The sequence below is a fragment of the Conger conger genome, chromosome 13 (genome assembly GCF_963514075.1).
Source record: "Conger conger chromosome 13, fConCon1.1, whole genome shotgun sequence".
NCBI lineage: Eukaryota > Metazoa > Chordata > Actinopteri > Anguilliformes > Congridae > Conger > Conger conger.
In genome coordinates this window covers 41,199,768-41,215,977 of record NC_083772.1, presented here as the reverse complement: position 1 = coordinate 41,215,977, position 16,210 = coordinate 41,199,768, and the positions used below count along the sequence as shown (strand labels likewise).

At 46.2% G+C, this 16,210-nt stretch overlaps 2 protein-coding genes across 3 annotated transcripts in view; both read left to right on the top strand.

The window, feature by feature from the left end:
* LOC133107570 (autism susceptibility gene 2 protein homolog) overlaps positions 1–991 on the top strand; it is a 229,596-nt gene extending 228,605 nt beyond the window's left edge. The window contains exons 7-8 of the mRNA XM_061216563.1: positions 1–294; positions 959–991. The exon at positions 1–294 is cut by the window's left edge and continues 128 nt beyond it. Of these exons, the coding sequence (XP_061072547.1) occupies positions 1–294; positions 959–991 (327 nt within the window). The remainder of the gene's footprint in view (positions 295–958) is intronic.
* Positions 992–1,165: 174 nt separating this feature from the next.
* LOC133108317 (autism susceptibility gene 2 protein homolog) lies at positions 1,166–15,521 on the top strand. Of its 2 annotated transcripts, none has more exons than XM_061217792.1 (12): positions 1,166–1,306; positions 2,194–2,420; positions 4,431–4,475; positions 5,788–5,883; positions 6,354–6,425; positions 7,323–7,352; positions 7,788–7,859; positions 8,845–8,986; positions 10,485–10,565; positions 10,667–10,750; positions 12,066–12,270; positions 13,129–15,521. In XM_061217792.1, the coding sequence occupies exons 1-12, from the start codon at positions 1,228–1,230 to the stop codon at positions 14,267–14,269; spliced, it is 2,274 nt and encodes a 757-aa protein (XP_061073776.1). In that variant the 5' UTR covers positions 1,166–1,227; the 3' UTR covers positions 14,270–15,521. The 2 variants fall into 2 exon arrangements, with proteins under 2 accessions (XP_061073776.1, XP_061073775.1); XM_061217791.1 differs by having other exon boundaries at positions 1,191–1,306; positions 2,194–2,399.
* Positions 15,522–16,210: the final 689 nt, after the last annotated feature.

Here is a 16,210-nt window from a genome sequence, read left to right as displayed (position 1 = left end):
TCCCCCGCCAGGCCCCGCAGCCCGGCCCCAGGGCCCCGCCGCTCGGGCCCCGCCCCCCCGGCCCCCGGCCCGCCCCTGGAGCCCCCGAGGACCGCCCCGTCCGTCTCGTCCCCGCTGCAACCCCAACTCCTGCCCTCGCCTCGCCCCCTGCCCCCTCCGACCCCCAACCCCCACCCGCGACCCCCCTCCTCCGGCCTCCCGCCCATCCCAAACCAGGCCGGACCCCACCGGCCCCCGTCCCGGAGCCTGCAGCGCCCCCTGTCTGCCTACAGCAGCAGCCTCAGCCTGACCAGCGTGAGGTTAGTGCCTGAGCACGTCGTCTTATTCAGCTCCACTTCCACTCACAGCCGTTTCCCAACTATGAAACGCTTCTGTCTACTGCAGTCACGGGGCCTTTCATCTAGTCCTTATTTTGGGGGACAAAAATAATAAATAATTGATTTTCAAATCAAATTATCAAGTCAATTTTATTTGTATACCTCAGGAGTATACCTCAGAATGATATCTCAGGAGTGACTCAAATATCCGAGACCAAATTTTCTGGGGATGGTGTTGATACTATACCTTAACTTTGGTGAAATGTTTTTATATAAAACTTTATTTTCAGTTGACTGACCCAAACTCGACCGAACCGCAGGTAAACCCGGTTCAACCCACCCATCAGACTGTAGGCTACGAACTGCAAAACCGAGCATACGGATTACATTACGTTACATTACATTACATTATATTATTCCCACTTATTCAGAGGGACGTACAACAAAGTGCAAATTGCATACCCATAACCAGGGACAAGAACCCTTAGGTCCTCGAGTAAGTATAATTTCAAGCGCTAAAACCACAACAAAGACTTGGGCCTATTAATCGGATTATATCTAAAACCGTCTTATACAGCAGCAAGCATGCTGGCCAGTGTCCCTCCAATAAGCCTCCTCTCTCTGTGTTTCTGTCCAATCAGCAGCAGGCATGCTGCCAAGTGTCCCTCCAATAAGCCTCCTCTCTCTGTGTTTCTGTCCAATCAGCAGCAGCCGGAGCAGCACGCCGGGCAAGCTTCAGGGCCCGCCCCCTGCCCACCCCCAGCTCCTCCCCCACCACCACCAGCACCACCCGTCTGCCGGAACCTTCCCCGTGTCCATCCCCAGCCGGGGCCCCTCCCCCAGCCGGGGCCCCTCCCCCCAGGGCTACCCCCACTCCCTGCAGCCCTCGCCACACCCACACCACCCCAATATGTTTGCTCCGCCCCCGGCTCTGCCCCCGCCTCCACCACTCACGCCCAGCACGCACCCCAACGGGACCCCCTACTCAGGTACGTGGCTCTGCCCCGGGGGGGGGTAAAAGGCTGCCTGTCACGGGGGTAAATCCAGGCAGATGCTTCCTTGGCAGACTGTGGAGAGTATCGCACGCAAGGGGTAGAGTCCTATTTCTCTATCAACTCTGCCTTACAAAATTTGTGGTGCTGTGCTGTCAGAGAAAGATGGCATTGATGGGTGTTACGTGGGTTCAGTTCTTGGAATTCTCACTGGTTTCTCAGGCCTGAGTCATGACATCACTTCCAGGTGTAGACTGTGTCACACTGTGTTTGGACACTGCACACCCCGGGTCGGCACCAAGGTCATGTCCTTGGTATCTGTTTTGTCCATTTCTGAAGCCATTGTTAAGCAAGAACGTTGTATTAGGAATGGTCTTTAATATTTGCTCAAATTTAAGCCAAATCTGGAGGCATATGTACAACATGTACCAAACCCCCCCACCCTCAGCCCGTGCCGGCTTGACCTGTAGTTTTTAGGTCTTAGTTACGCCAATGCAGGTCTTGAACAACACACTGTACGCACTGCAAGAAATCCTGTCCAGTTAAGTGTTTTAGTTTCGCAATGTGACTTAAAATCTTATTTATTTCTCTCAGGTAAAAAATATCAGCTTGTTTTAAGTTGCCATTTGCTTGACAAGTTAACTTTTCTTACCCCATTGGCAAGTCTTGAAATGAGTAAAACTGTCTCACCTCATTGCCAATATTTGTGTCTTTTTTAGCAAAAAGTAATATAAATGCTTGAGTAATACTTGAGACTGACTTATTTTTAGGTTTTTGCCGTGATCAATCATTGGACGTATTACATGGGCGTATCACACAGATGCCCGTGTATGTGCGTATAAGTGAGCCGTGTGCTGAAACCTTCGGGCTCTCCCTCCCCACAGAGCAGGACCTCCTGCGGCAGGAGCTGAACACGCGGTTCCTGGCCTCGCAGAACGGCGACCGCGGGGCGTCCCTGGGGCCCCCGCCCTACCTGCGCACCGAGTTCCACCAGCACCAGCACCAGCACACCCACCAGCACCAGCACACCCACCAGCACACCTTCAGCCCCTTCCCCCACGCCGTCATGCCCACGCCTGCACCGCCCCTGGTGCGTACCCCGGCCAGAAATGTGAGGATAAGTACACACACGCCATTTTGTGGGCTGGCCGAATTTCGCCAAAAGATGTGCGTGTCAGGTTAGGTGTGCTCCTGCCGTTGCCCTTGACCAAGACCTGGGCTCAGAACTGGAGTTTAGTCCCCAGGCACTGCACTGTGGTGCCCACTGCTTCTAAGTAGCTTGGATGGGTGAAATACAGAGGACACATTTCCCCACGGTGATCAATTGGGTGTACCCTATTTTACTTTCTCAGTTACCAGGATCCTATGGGCTGGGCTACCAGGTGGAATTCTTAGGTCCAGAATAAAATGATGTTATTATATTAGTCCTGGGCCTGGGACAGTCATACTTATTCACAGACCCTAGCCTCCCCTCCAGGGCCTGTACCCGACGTGCAGTCAACAAGGCTTGAATCATTTTAAATGAACATTTTTAAATAGTCATTGACGCAGCTAACGATGCTAGCTTGCTGATTATGCTAGATCGCTTATCTGAGATGTTTTTTGAAAAAAGGTAAGAACAAATATTACATTAAATAAAGTTAAAGGGGCAATAGGTAAGATTTTTGTGTCAAGACCATTGTAAATCCCTTCCTATCATTGAAAAAGGCGCACTGACATGTTGGGTAACGTTGGCGGATGTTGGGTAATGTTGACTGGCTGGTTGTCCCCCCATAATGCTCATGGGACCGCCTCAGTAATGATGGGACAAGGCCCTCTGTTTTATGGGGCCGGATTTGGGCTCTGGGTTGAGTTTCTTGTAATGCCCTTGTTTACTAACCTGGCTCCATCCGGATTTTTAAAAAATCTTTATGTAGCCAGTCCAATATGTCTTTGAGACTGCGCTTTACTCTTAAGCTACCCGTGCATTACAGGATTTTTACAAGTTTATGATCTATTTTTCCCCCCTACCCGCTGTTCACATCCAGGCTGTTTGTGTGCGTGCTCTGTGGGAATTCTGTCTTTTATTGCGGCCTTCAAAATATAAACCCACCTATAAAATCTTTGATGCAATTGTAGCTTTTGCAAACAAGCCACAAATATCTTGAATATAGGATTTGGTCTCTGTAATCTAGTTTGAGGTTAGTTTAGGTCACAATTAGGTCACAATAATGGAGGAATTGTGTTCAAATAAAAGCCAATCCTTTTTTTTGTTATGGTGGGGGTGGTTTATCCCCAAAGCATCAGACAAGCACGCTCAAGGTTTACCAAAAGTATGTGTTCCTTTTGCTTTCAGCTTGTACTTATTAACCCTTTTGAAGATAATGTTTTTTCGATTTTAAAAAAAATCAGTGTTCTAGAACTTTCAATTACATTTTCTCATTTCAATTTGCGATTGTTACATCAACACTGGAACGTTCAGTTGAGAACATTCTTATCACATATTTGTGGATCATACACGTTCAAGGGCTAAAGCAATTATGGAAATAAGCTTCCTAACTAGACGTGATCGCCTTATTTAGGTCAAAAGGTCAGATTGTGTTAACTGCTTAGGGCACCCAGGGACGTTTAACAAACTGAAATCCCATTCAGGTGCTCTGCATCATCATGTCTGGTCCACCTCAGCAAAGCCAATTTGAAGATAGGATGAAAGGAACATTTGAAAGGATTGCTTTCACCTCCCCTTTGCCTGGCCATGCAGAAGGCTATCTGAAGGAGAGGAGTGCTGTAAATGTAAAACTTAAGGAGAGATGGGATTTGTAGTGTGCAGCCAGTTCTGTTCTCCAATAAAGACTCACCAACGCACTTCTCTGTATAATTTCTTAAGACATTGCCTTTGCCACTGTCTTTTTAGTTAAGTGTCACTTTTGAGCCCTTGTGGGAACCTTTTGTGGAAATGGCATGTTTCACTGGGGAAGTGAGCACAAGGGTGCACCAAAGAGCCATCCCCATGGAAAAGTAAAAATGTATGCTGTCCGTTGGTGGTTCATGTAAACGGTTCTCTCTTTGACTGGGCTCTTTGTTCAGAGACGGTATGTTGTGTTTTGCTTACGCATTTCCTTTTTTTCTTATTCCCTTGCAGTTCGAGAAATTCCCAACCAAAGTGGATCCTTTCTACAGGCACAGCGTAAGTAAGCAATGCTGTAGTAAACAGACCTGGATCAAGTACGGAAATACTTTATCTTGTGATTGGCCCAACCAAGAGGACCAGCACTTTGCATTTTTGAGAGTATTACATAGGTTCCAACACACCAGACAGTAAAGCTCAGACAAGTGTAGAAAAGTATTTGAATCCAAAACCATTATGTATAAGTCTGATTTATGAACCTGTATGATTAGTGCGTCTTCAATAAGCAGCCGTTGTAGTGATGCTTACCCCGGGGTGGGGAATCAAACCCTCAACCCTCCGACTCCCAGACAACCCCCCGACTCCCAGACAACCCTCCGTCTCCCAGACAACCCTCCGTCTCCCAGACAACCCTCCGTCTCCCAGACAACCCTCCGTCTCCCCGACAACCCTCCGACTCCCAGACAACCCTCCGTCTCCCAGACAACCCTCCGTCTCCCAGACAACCCTCCGTCTCCCAGACAACCCTCCGTCTCCCAGACAACCCTCCGTCTCCCCGACAACCCTCCGTCTCCCCGACAACCCTCCGACTCCCAGACAACCCTCCGTCTCCCAGACAACCCTCCGTCTCCCAGACAACCCTCCGTCTCCCAGACAACCCTCCGACTCCCAGACAACCCTCCGTCTCCCAGACAACCCTCCGTCTCCCAGACAACCCTCCGTCTCCCAGACAAGCGCTCATAGCGCCTGAGCTAATATCGCCCCCTGTGGCGATGGAGAGGACTGCAGTGGAGATGGTCACATTTCTGCAGTGTCCTCCGGTCGTCATGCTGACTGTCATGGAGCCTGATCGGCTGTCCTTCCCGCGGCCAGACCGCCATTACAGCACGTCTGTCACGTTCCCCTCCCGCCTGACTCTGTCTCCACAGATGCTGTTTGTGATTTGTATTTATTTTTATTTTTTAAACTACAAAAATTTAGTAGTTCCAAAGGTAACAACAAATATTCCAAACGTAATTTCAGTCAACACATTGTAATTATGTGGTTATTTGTGCACAGAGCTTTTAGCCTTTGCCCATACACACCCTACGCTGTGCACTCGATTGGAGGGTATTTATTTTCCTCCCTGTGCGGTTCTTGTGTTTGCTTTTTGACTCTGGGGAACACGCCACAGATCAGTCTCCATTGTCCATTAAACAGTGCCCTTTCCTCTGAGCTCCCTGTGCTCCTTATCTCAGGCACGTCCCAGTAAAGTCCCGGATCAGGAGTCTGGGTATAACTGCTGTGCAGTGCTGCTGGGACATTACATGTTGGGATTCTCCAGACGGGAGCTCTGTGTTAAAGTGTGTTATTTTCTGTGTGGTCTCTGCAGCTGTTCCACTCATACCCCCCCGCGGTCTCGGCCATCCCTCCCATGATGCCCCCGGCCGGGCACTTCGGCTCTCTGCAGGGGGCCTTCCAGCCCAAGGTAGAGCTGGACCTCCACTGTTTTTTTTGTTTTGTCTTGTTGTCATTTTTGTTGTGAAATTGTCTTTTAGCACACAGTGGAGGTAGCAGTTGAAATTGTACTTCCCTCCAGGGTCTTCCAGCGCACTTATCCCTGGTTATGGGTATGCACTTTGCCCTTCGGATAAGAGCGTCTGCCAAATACCATTAATGTAACATTGAAAGTTATCATGCCCTCTATGTGTCATGTGTCCATGTGCAACAACTAGTAACAACCCGCGTACAGTATGTCAAGACCATAGTTTTGTGCTGCCAAATACAAAATGAAATGAGTATTTTTTGTTCTGGTGATGTTTTTGTGTGCCGAACACCCCTGTAGCTCCCCTGTAGCTCCCCTGTAGCTCCCCTGTAGCTCCCCTGTAGCTCCCCTGTATTCAGGATACTGTCTCACGTGCCGCGTTGTTTAACTGTGCTCCTCTGTGATTACACCAGACCTCCAACCCTCTGGATGTGGGGGCCAGACCAGGAGCCGTTCCTCACGCTCTCTTGCAGAAGGACCCCAGGGTAAGCACGGTCATTGTTACTCAGGGAATATCTGTCATCTGTCTTTTATTTTTAGCCAGACTCCTGTTCCGAATGGTTACGCTGCAAACAAGGTCTATCTTAGCAAGTGTTTCGACTGAAAGACTTGAAACTTAGAAATCATACTTTTTTTCCTCTGGGGTCCAGAGTATTATCCCACTGGAAAATCCTGAAATGAGTAAAACTGCCTTATTTAGCAAACAATGTCAAGAAATAAGATTTTAAGTCTAAATATCAGACTAAAATGCTTGCTGACATTGGGTTATTTGGGTTTTTTCCCCAGTGTGGACTGCCATGCCTTCTTTCTTTGTAAATGTTTAGAGATGCTTCAAGAGGTATTTCTGTAAATATGGGAATCTTCAACCTCATGGTTTTTGTTCCTGTAATGTCGGTTGACACCAAAAAATCTACTGACTGTTGGTTATGCTTGATAAATATGCAGTTTGTTTTTTATGCTATGTCAGTGTGACATTAGTGTGGCCACACTGTGACACGTTTCTGTTACTGCAAAGCCTTAACACATAACACTCTTCACCTTGGAAAAACAAGTCATCAAAATCGTCAGACACACCACAGTTACTGTGACTAATAGGGGCGGCCTTTAGCCCAGAGGGTGGGTGGTTCGATCCCCGGTGTTGCCACAGTAAGATCCGCACAGCCTGCATTGCTCCAGGGGAGGATTGTCTCCTGCTTAGTCTAATCCACTGTTAGTCGCTTTGGATAAAAGCGTCAGCCAATTGACATGTAATGTAATCGATAAAGTAGGAAACAAAAATATCTATATTTTATTTATTTACGGAGTTACCTTTTGTATGTGTGTGTAATCAAGTGGTGTCTTTTTAAAATGTATTTACATCTTCTTTTTTATTTAAATTTCAGCTGTCAGATCCGTTCAGGCCTCTATTGAGGGTAAGTAAGGTTACTGGTGTGAGTGCTCCTTTAGAGCTTCCCCAGGACTCATTAAGATAAGATACGATAAACTCATTATCAGATTATCCTGTCTCACAGATGTCCGTTGATACTGTCTTTAATAGTCTTGAAGCCATTGGTATGACTGAGGGATTAGTTCTCCCTCAGCCTGCAGTATAGAACTAAACAGAGGCTACCATGTTGGTAAATTCACATTGGACACGGCTAGGGTTGTGTGATTTTCGGACACATTTGGTAAATTCACTCTTGCGCAGTTCCTGCTCAAAGATATTTTCTTAAACCGTGTTGATGAAAAGATAATTGGGTGATAAAAGGTAATAGTCTATTCCTTTTCTGCACTTTGGAAGGAAAGTAATTCTACACTGCACTGTAGAAGTAATGATTTTTATTTTTTTAATGTTTTGTTTTCTATAGAAGCCGGGGAAGTGGTGTGCGATGCATGTGCACATGGCCTGGCAGATTTACCATCATCAGCAGAAAGTGAAAGTAAGTCATCGTTCAGTCATTCTCCTCATCGTTCAGTCATTCTCCTCATCGTTCAGTCATTCTCCTCATCGTTCAGTCATTCTCATCGTTCAGTCATTCTCCTCATCGTTCAGTCATTCTCCTCATCGTTCAGTCATTCTCCTCATCGTTCAGTCATTCTCCTCATCGTTCAGTCATTCTCCTCATCATTCAGTCATTCTCCTCAATGTCTGCCTCTTACAGCTTCATTTCTGTACAGCTGTACAGTTTCATTTCTCGAGTCTGACATGAAAAATGAAAAATTCGTGAAATGATTTGTAAAATAGTTTGAGTAGTAGTCAGGAGAAGTTCATTTTTACAGATGTGACCTTATCAAACCTCAAACCTCAACCTCAGCGAGCCAGCTCATGGTTAAGGGAACCTAACTAAGAGAAAAAGGAACATACACATACACATGTCAAGAGTTCCTCTGTCTTTGAGGACGATGATCAGGTGCTTTCCAACAATGTTTATCATTGACCTTAAACTGTCAAAAAATGTTTTTTTCTTTGAGTATTCTATTTGTTTGTGCTTTCACCTTTCGACAAGGTCTTGTTCTGTATATTTTGAGAATGTATTCGGGTTTGAAGGGGAGAGAGTGCCATCTTGTGGTTATTTCACATTCACTTCAATGTGCGATCTCCGGCATAAGAGGGCACCAATGCTGTACAGTAACACTTTTGTAACCATTTGTGATGCTATCTTAGCGCTTGCATCTGATATGCTGCCATGCTTCTGGATGTCAGTTGGTAAAAGTTTGATGTATGCCTGCTTGTGTTTTTTTTCCACCGTTTAATCGAAAGTTTGTCTATCTGAAAACTCTAGGACGTGTTATTCTGTGTTTGTTGTTATATTCTCCTCTGATACTGTTCTAGCATTTGGCAACCTGGAATTTTCTATCGTCTGTGTAACTGCACCATGGGAACAGGTGTTGAAGTGGAACTTGTCTGTGCTTTGCACCATTCAGCAGCAGCTGCAGGTGGACCCTCACAAGCTGGATTTCGGGCTGAAGCCGGACTTTCTGAGCCGACCCCCCGGCCCCAGCATTTTTGGTGCGATCCCGCACCCCCACGACTTGGCGCGCCCCGCCACCCTCTTCTCCGCGGCAGGTAGGCCTGGGAGCAGCTACACGCCCCTGAGACTCTGGGGTCATGTTCTTTCTGTTTTTTTCCTGTTTCCGAAGCTTATACAGTAAAAGTGAAAGTTTGATTTATGATTGTTAGTTTGTCCCATTACTTTTGGTCCCTTAAAAAGTGGGATGCACATATAGAAACTGTTGTAATTCCTACACCGTTCACCTGATTTGGATGTAAATACCCTCAAATTAAAGCTGAAAGTCTGCAGTTAAAGCATATCTTGTTCGTTTCATTTCAAATCCACTGTGGTGGTGTATAGAGCCAAAAAGAGGAGAATTGTGTCGATGTCCCAATATTTATGGACCTGACTGTCTCTAATTTTCTTTATTTAGTGGGAACATCTGCTGCAATTCATGTAGGAGGGGAATGAGTGGTCTTAGTTTTCTAAAACTTTTAGCCTGATCTAGTCATATGTACAGCACGTAAACCCTAAAATGAATCCTCAGTGAGATGACTACATTCATGGGAAAAAAGAGCAGTCCTATTCAGTACCCCACCCCACCCCATCTTGTGCCAGTCTCTTGCCCTCCTGGTGAAGCCCCTGTTTGAGAGCCCTTTGTGGCAGGGGTGCACAACTCCGGTCCGCTCGAGGGCTAGTCTGCGTACTGGTTTTTCTTCCGACCAGTTGCCTTGTTTTTAATTTGCTGATGGCTCTATAGATGACCCTGGTTCAAGCCTGTACTTGAGCAGTAAAATCATTAGGATTCACTTGCAGTCTGCAGCTGTAGCCGGTACTCATACACGTCTGATAAGATATGATTGAGTCAATTAATAATTAAGATTAATAATTAAGTTTGCACAAACTCCTGCCTTAGGATAACCCCTAACCTATTTTCTCTATAGCAGCCATAATATAATCTGGTCCAATCCAAATCCGGTCCTGGTTTTCTTTTCTCCCTGGTAATTAGCTGCTCATTTAGTGCTGATTGGTCAGACTGTCTTCTCACCTGACTCCCAGGTGAAGGGAGGGTGGAAAACCAGCAGAACTGAAGGACCATGATTTGATGATCCCTGCTCAATACCAATAATACATTCTCTATTTTCTTCTTACACTTAGCTAGCTTTATGCTGTCACATTATGTATTGACAACTGTTATCATTTCTCACCCTGATGCACTGATGTAAATCGCACTATAGAAGCGTGTCTGCTGAATGTTAATGTTTTCTCGGTGACAAAGGTGTAGTTCTGATCTGATCTCATTATTTTGTTGTACGTCGCTCTGGATAAGAGTGTCTGCCAAATACCATTAATGTAATTTTATCAGTGGACTTTAGCCAGCTTCTCAAACCATTCCAAAATCGCAGTGTGCTTTGGAATGTTTTCATGATTATTCTGGAATTAGGTAACTGGGTCTAGAAGCAGAAGAGGGAAATTGGTATATAATGTTAACTAGAGGGTGAGAATTTAATTTATAGGGTTCACCTGAGTAGGCTTTTTGCCTAACGCTGGGTGTGCGCTGGTCTCTCCTAGGCTCCGCCCACCCGTCGGCCGCACACTTCGGACACCCTCCCCCCCACGCCGGAAACTTCCTCGGCCCCGCCTCCCACCTCGGTAAGCCCCGCCCGCTTTTTTTAATGTGTTATTGTGCGACGGCAGCCCCCTCTCTGCGGTTTGCGGTGTTAAAGTGAGTCGCTGTGTCCTCCCTCCCACAGAGCCGTTTGGTAGGGCCCCTGCGTTCGGGGGGCTGGCGACCCTCAGCTCCGCTGCGTTCGGCGGGCTGGGAAACCCCGCCCTCGGTGAGCTTCTGTCCAGTCTGCCCACGTCCTGTACTGTCTGAGGCATTATCAGGTTCATTATCAGGTTCATTATCAGGTTCATTATCAGGTTCATTATCAGGTTTATTATCAGGTTCATTATCAGGTTTATTATCAGCTTCATTATCAGGTTCATTATCAGGTTTATTATCAGGTTCATTATCAGGTTTATTATCAGCTTCATTATCAGGTTTATTATCAGGTTCATTATCAGGTTCATTTTCAGGTTTATTATCAGGTTCATTATCAGGTTTATTATCAGGTTCATTATCAGGTTCATTATCAGGTTCATTATCAGGTTTATTATCAGGTTTATTATCAGGTTCATTATCAGGTTCATTATCAGGTTTATTATCAGGTTCATTATCTGGTTTATTATCAGGTTTATTATCAGGTTCATTATCAGGTTCATTATCAGGTTTATTATCAGGTTCATTATCAGGTTTATTATCAGCTTCATTATCAGGTTCATTATCAGGTTTATTATCAGGTTCATTATCAGGTTTATTATCAGCTTCATTATCAGGTTTATTATCAGGTTCATTATCAGGTTCATTTTCAGGTTTATTATCAGGTTCATTATCAGGTTTATTATCAGGTTCATTATCAGGTTCATTATCAGGTTCATTATCAGGTTTATTATCAGGTTTATTATCAGGTTCATTATCAGGTTCATTATCAGGTTTATTATCAGGTTCATTATCTGGTTTATTATCAGGTTTATTATCAGGTTCATTATCAGGTTCATTATCAGGTTTATTATCAGGTTCATTATCAGGTTTATTATCAGGTTCATTATCAGGTTCATTATCAGGTTTATTATCAGGTTTATTATCAGGTTTATTTCACCTGTTTCTTTGAATGTATGGAGTACTTGGTGTGAGTTCACTTACGCCCAATGACTTGGAAGGGAATTCAGTTGAAACTTGATATTCTTCGGGTTGCATTAGTTTTTTTATGGCTATTTGGTCAGTTCAGAGTATATAGGGAACTCTGACCAGGTTACAGTACACTGCAAAAAATAAGTCTCATATTTCGACTTAAATCTTATTAGTATAACTTTTTTTGCGTAGCAAGACAAAAATGTTGCCAGTTTGACTCATTTAAAGATTTGCCAATGGGATAAGAAACTTAAACGGTAACTAAAAGAAGCTAAGATTTTTTACTTGAGAGAAAAAATGTTTTAGGCCTCGTTATAAGACTAGATTTTTTGTGAGAGACTTTTGTGCTGTGTACCCTTAGGTTCACCCTTGGAGATTTTGGATGTATTAAACGTAAGCCCTCTCCCCCTCCCCAGCACCCAACGCGCTGTTTGGTCACAAGGACAGCCCCACCCCCGGTCCCCAGGAGCCCTGGAACCGGCTCCACCGCACCCCCCCGTCCTTCCCCACGCCCCCGCCCTGGCTCAAACCCGGAGACGCGGAGAGGAGGCCCCCCGGGAACGACCGGAGCAGAGACGCGGAGAAGCGCGACTCCTCCGTCAGCAAGGAGGACAAAGACAGGTGTCTCTCAGGGTTTCACACTCACCTGTGCCTGCTGGTTATTATACCGTCATAAACGTGTATTTTAGTCTTATATAATTAAATGAAAGGTCTTAAATAAACCTACTATACATTTTACATTACATTTTAGTAATTTGGCAGAATAGTTCAGTAGTCGAGCTGCTGACCCAGCGTGTGGTGCTCTGTTATCATCTGCTGTCTGTTACTGAGTCCTGACGGTGCCGGTGCTGACCTGTGTTCTTGCAGTACAACACAAGCTTATCTGAGCTTTCCCACATTCACCGTGGGCGGAGTGACCAGAATGAAACGATCCACAGTGGCCTGCAAAAAAAAAAATGCCAACTACAACTACAATAACTACCTTACAGGGCTTACTGTTCTTGATGGAAGACTTCAGCAACGGGATTGGCTTCTCAAAACATTTCAGGCAAAAGGATGCTTGTAATTTGTCATGATTTGAAATATAATTGTGCGAAAGAAAAAGTTAATCCCATTGGAATTTGTTTGCCGTTTTAATAATGATACTATGTTCTTCGTACATCTGTTGTTTGAAGGCAGAAAATAAACTCTTTGCTTGATATTGCAGTGAAGTTGTTGGAGGACCATATGCCTGTGTTCTCTCCGGATTTCGCACTTAATTAATCATTGGGGCATAATAAACAAGTTATGAAATTCTGGGATTCTTGAGTCAGAATAATGTATGCTGTACGCATTTGCCAATGTATACACAGGCTTGTTTTTCTTTTCAAACCTTTAAACTAGTATCTTTTGAGTAGTTGATAAGATGGTGGGTTCTGAATCTTGAATTGCACCGTTTAACCCAAGGAGAACCCTTGTCTTGTGGATGTGTTTCTGTAGGGACGGCTTTGACAAGCGGCACCAGGGTCACCCGTCCCCGGCCCCGGCCAACTCCCTGAGCTCCCTGGGGCAGAAGCACACGCCCGAGCCGGTCCGAACCCAGCCCCCCAGCGACCCCAAGGACAAGCCCAGGGAGAGGGAGCGGGAGAGGGAGAGGGAGCACCCCGAATCTCGAAGGGACCTCGATGACCTCAAGCACAAGGACGGTCACCACGGCGACAAGGACACGCCCAGCCCGCGTCACGACAAGCCCGCCTACCGGGGCGCGACGCCCCCCTACCTGCGGCCCCCGGGCCCGGAGCCCCGCCCCAACGGAAGCCTGGGGGAGAAGCGGGCGGAGCACGAGCCCCCGGACCTCCTGCACAGGAAGGAGGTGAAGGTGAAGGAGGAGCCGGACGGGACGCCCCCCCACCGGCCCCCGGCCGAGCGTCCGCACCCCCGCGCCACGCCCGCGCCCGCCCTGCACCCCCCGCCCCCCTCCTCCATGCCCCCCCTGCCCGTGGGCCACCCCATGAACGGGCTGGCCGGGCTGGAGAGGACTCGACTGGTGGCCCCCTACATGGGCCTGAGTCCCCTGCCGGGGGCCGAGAGGTTCCCCTTCCCCGCCTTCCACTGGGAGCCCGTGAGGGAGCCGCTCAGGGACCCGTACCGGGGGCTGGACGTGCCCCGGCGGGACCCCCTGGCGCGGGAGCTGCTCCTGCGGGACCCCCTGGCGCGGCTGGCGGGGCCCCGGCTGTACGAGGCGGAGCGGGCGTACCGGGAGCGCGAGCCGCACGACGTGCGCGAGGTGCTGGTCCTGGAGCAGCGGCGGCGGGAGCAGGAGCGCGCGCTGGCCGAGGAGCGGGACCGGCTGCTGCGGGGAGACTACGAGCAGGCCCGCCTGCACGCCCTGCACCTCGACCCCCAGCTGCTGGGCCCCGGCTTCCCCAGCATGCACTTCCCCAGGGCCAGCCCCTCCTCCGTGCACCAGAATGGCGTCCTGCTCAACAAGGCCCCGCCCACCGCCTCGCTGAGCGCCCCGCCCCCCCTCATCCCCGCGCTGGGCACGCGGCCCGGGTCGCCCAGACGGACTACTGCGCTCGTGACGGACGTGCGCGATAAGCCCCCCTCACACGCGCACAAAGACATCGAGGCGCGGTGAGACCCGCTTTCAGACGGTGCCTGGGCCCGAGACCGCACCCAAGCACTTATTACCGGCACACGCGTGTATCATAGCCATCACGTATGTATGTATGTACGTGCTATGTATAAAGATGTGAGAGAGCCCAACTGCAATTGTGTTTTTGTAAAAAAATAAAATGTAAAAAAATTTACAATTCCATTTTTAACATTTTTTTTTTATTATTCTTTTTTTTAAAGCAGTTTGATCTTACGTTTGTGTGCATTATCTTATTTGTACAGAGAGGACTCTGCTGTCGCAGAGAACTTTGGAAGGCGTCCGGAATGAATAGTATCTACGGTCTGTTCAGTAGATGCGTGCAGTTAAAATGCACGTCCTCGAAGGTCAAAAATCGCGGTACAAATATGCAAGAGTGTAATGAAAGCTTTACTGTGTGCAGATGTACATATCCCAGTTAAATTGCAGTACTACTCATCGCAACGTACTGTTTGCATATTTTAATCGTCGACGCTTGCTTTTAATGTGCAACGTTAATATTGTTTCACAGATCACCCCTCCAACTATGCAATGACTATTTCCTGTAAAAATCCGCTTTTATCTTCCTCATAGCAGCCTTTTTGGGGTTTTTCTCAAACTTTTCCTACAAAGCTGTATTCTCTTCATAATTAGGATATTAACGCAATTTTGTTTACCATTTTTAAGGAAGTCTTCTTTATGAAACAAATGTACACATCTCATCTTCCCATGGTGAAAAATACTTTAAAATATAGAATTTATTTGCTGGCGACAATCCTGTTTTTTCTGTAACATTTAACAATAAATGTTAAAGGAATCTCAATTTATATCGGCTCAGTATGGAAGGAAATGTTTCCCACCGATCTTTCAAAAGTACTGTAACGTTTCACCTTTTGAAGAGAATACGGCTTGAACACACAGATGCAGCGTCAGCGTTTCTTCTGAAGGAATCAAAGGGAACAAACTATCCTGAGCTGGAATATCTACAAATGTAGAAATCGTCAAAGCTATCGATAATTTGTTTGTTCCGAGCAGAGATCTATTTTAGTAGTGAACTGAAGGTTTAGTTGTGCGCTTCAAACTGTGTGAAACGGAGATGTTGTGCAGTGTTTTTTAAAGAACACAAAGAGATGTACACTGGAACCGTAGTGTTAGCGATGAGTACTGCAAAGAGATTGGTATAAACAAACAAAACTTTTTGCCGTTTATCATGTGTGTGAAAAAGGTCCTTTCTAGATCATGTAAAAAAAAAAAATGAAGCGACTCTGAATCTTCGGCATGTTCCTTATTTTGAAACTTGTGTCATGCAAATTGTGTCATGTTATTAAAAAATGTGAACTCCGATGTCTAATTTGTCCAGATTCGAAGTGTTTTTGTTTGTTTGTTTGTTTGTTTTTAAACTAAAAACGAGATCTACGCTCTCTTGAATGTGTTGTAAATTCATAGCATTATTGTAAAAAAAAAAGTATAGTGTTGCCACCTTAATCGTTCTCTAATGACTAGCCTTTTCTCCCCAAATATTAACTGAGATATTATCTGAGATACGTGAGGTAAGTGAAAGTTTGAATCCTGTATGCAACCAGAATCACTCACTAAAAATCAGAGAGAAAAAAATGCAAAAGGTTGTATTGTACATTTTACTTTTAACTATACAAAATTACTGCAACACCTTTGTATTAAAGTTGGTACAGGACTTCCTATTGACGTACTATTGACTCCCTCCAATGAAATGATGTTTTTCAAGAGCTGCCCAAGCATTAAAGTAAATAAGTGTTAAATATTAACCCTCATCATTATAATTTAAAACGAAAATGGCACCAAAATAGCTGCAAGATACAGTCTCCCCTAATATTGCAATCCGGCGTATGTGGAATGTGAAATAATGTCCACCGATGAAAAGGCTGCTACTTTTTATGATTTAACTGTTGTGTTTATCTGAATAAACTA

Bases quoted from the DNA above. Each gene is read 5' to 3' on its own strand.
- LOC133108317 (XM_061217792.1), top strand. From the start codon at position 1,228: ATGTTTGCTCCGCCCCCGGCTCTGCCCCCGCCTCCACCACTCACGCCC. The intron at 5,884-6,353 runs GTAGAGCTGGAC...TGATTACACCAG, and splicing joins AGGGGGCCTTCCAGCCCAAG to ACCTCCAACCCTCTGGATGT. The intron at 7,353-7,787 runs GTAAGTAAGGTT...TGTTTTCTATAG, and splicing joins CGTTCAGGCCTCTATTGAGG to AAGCCGGGGAAGTGGTGTGC.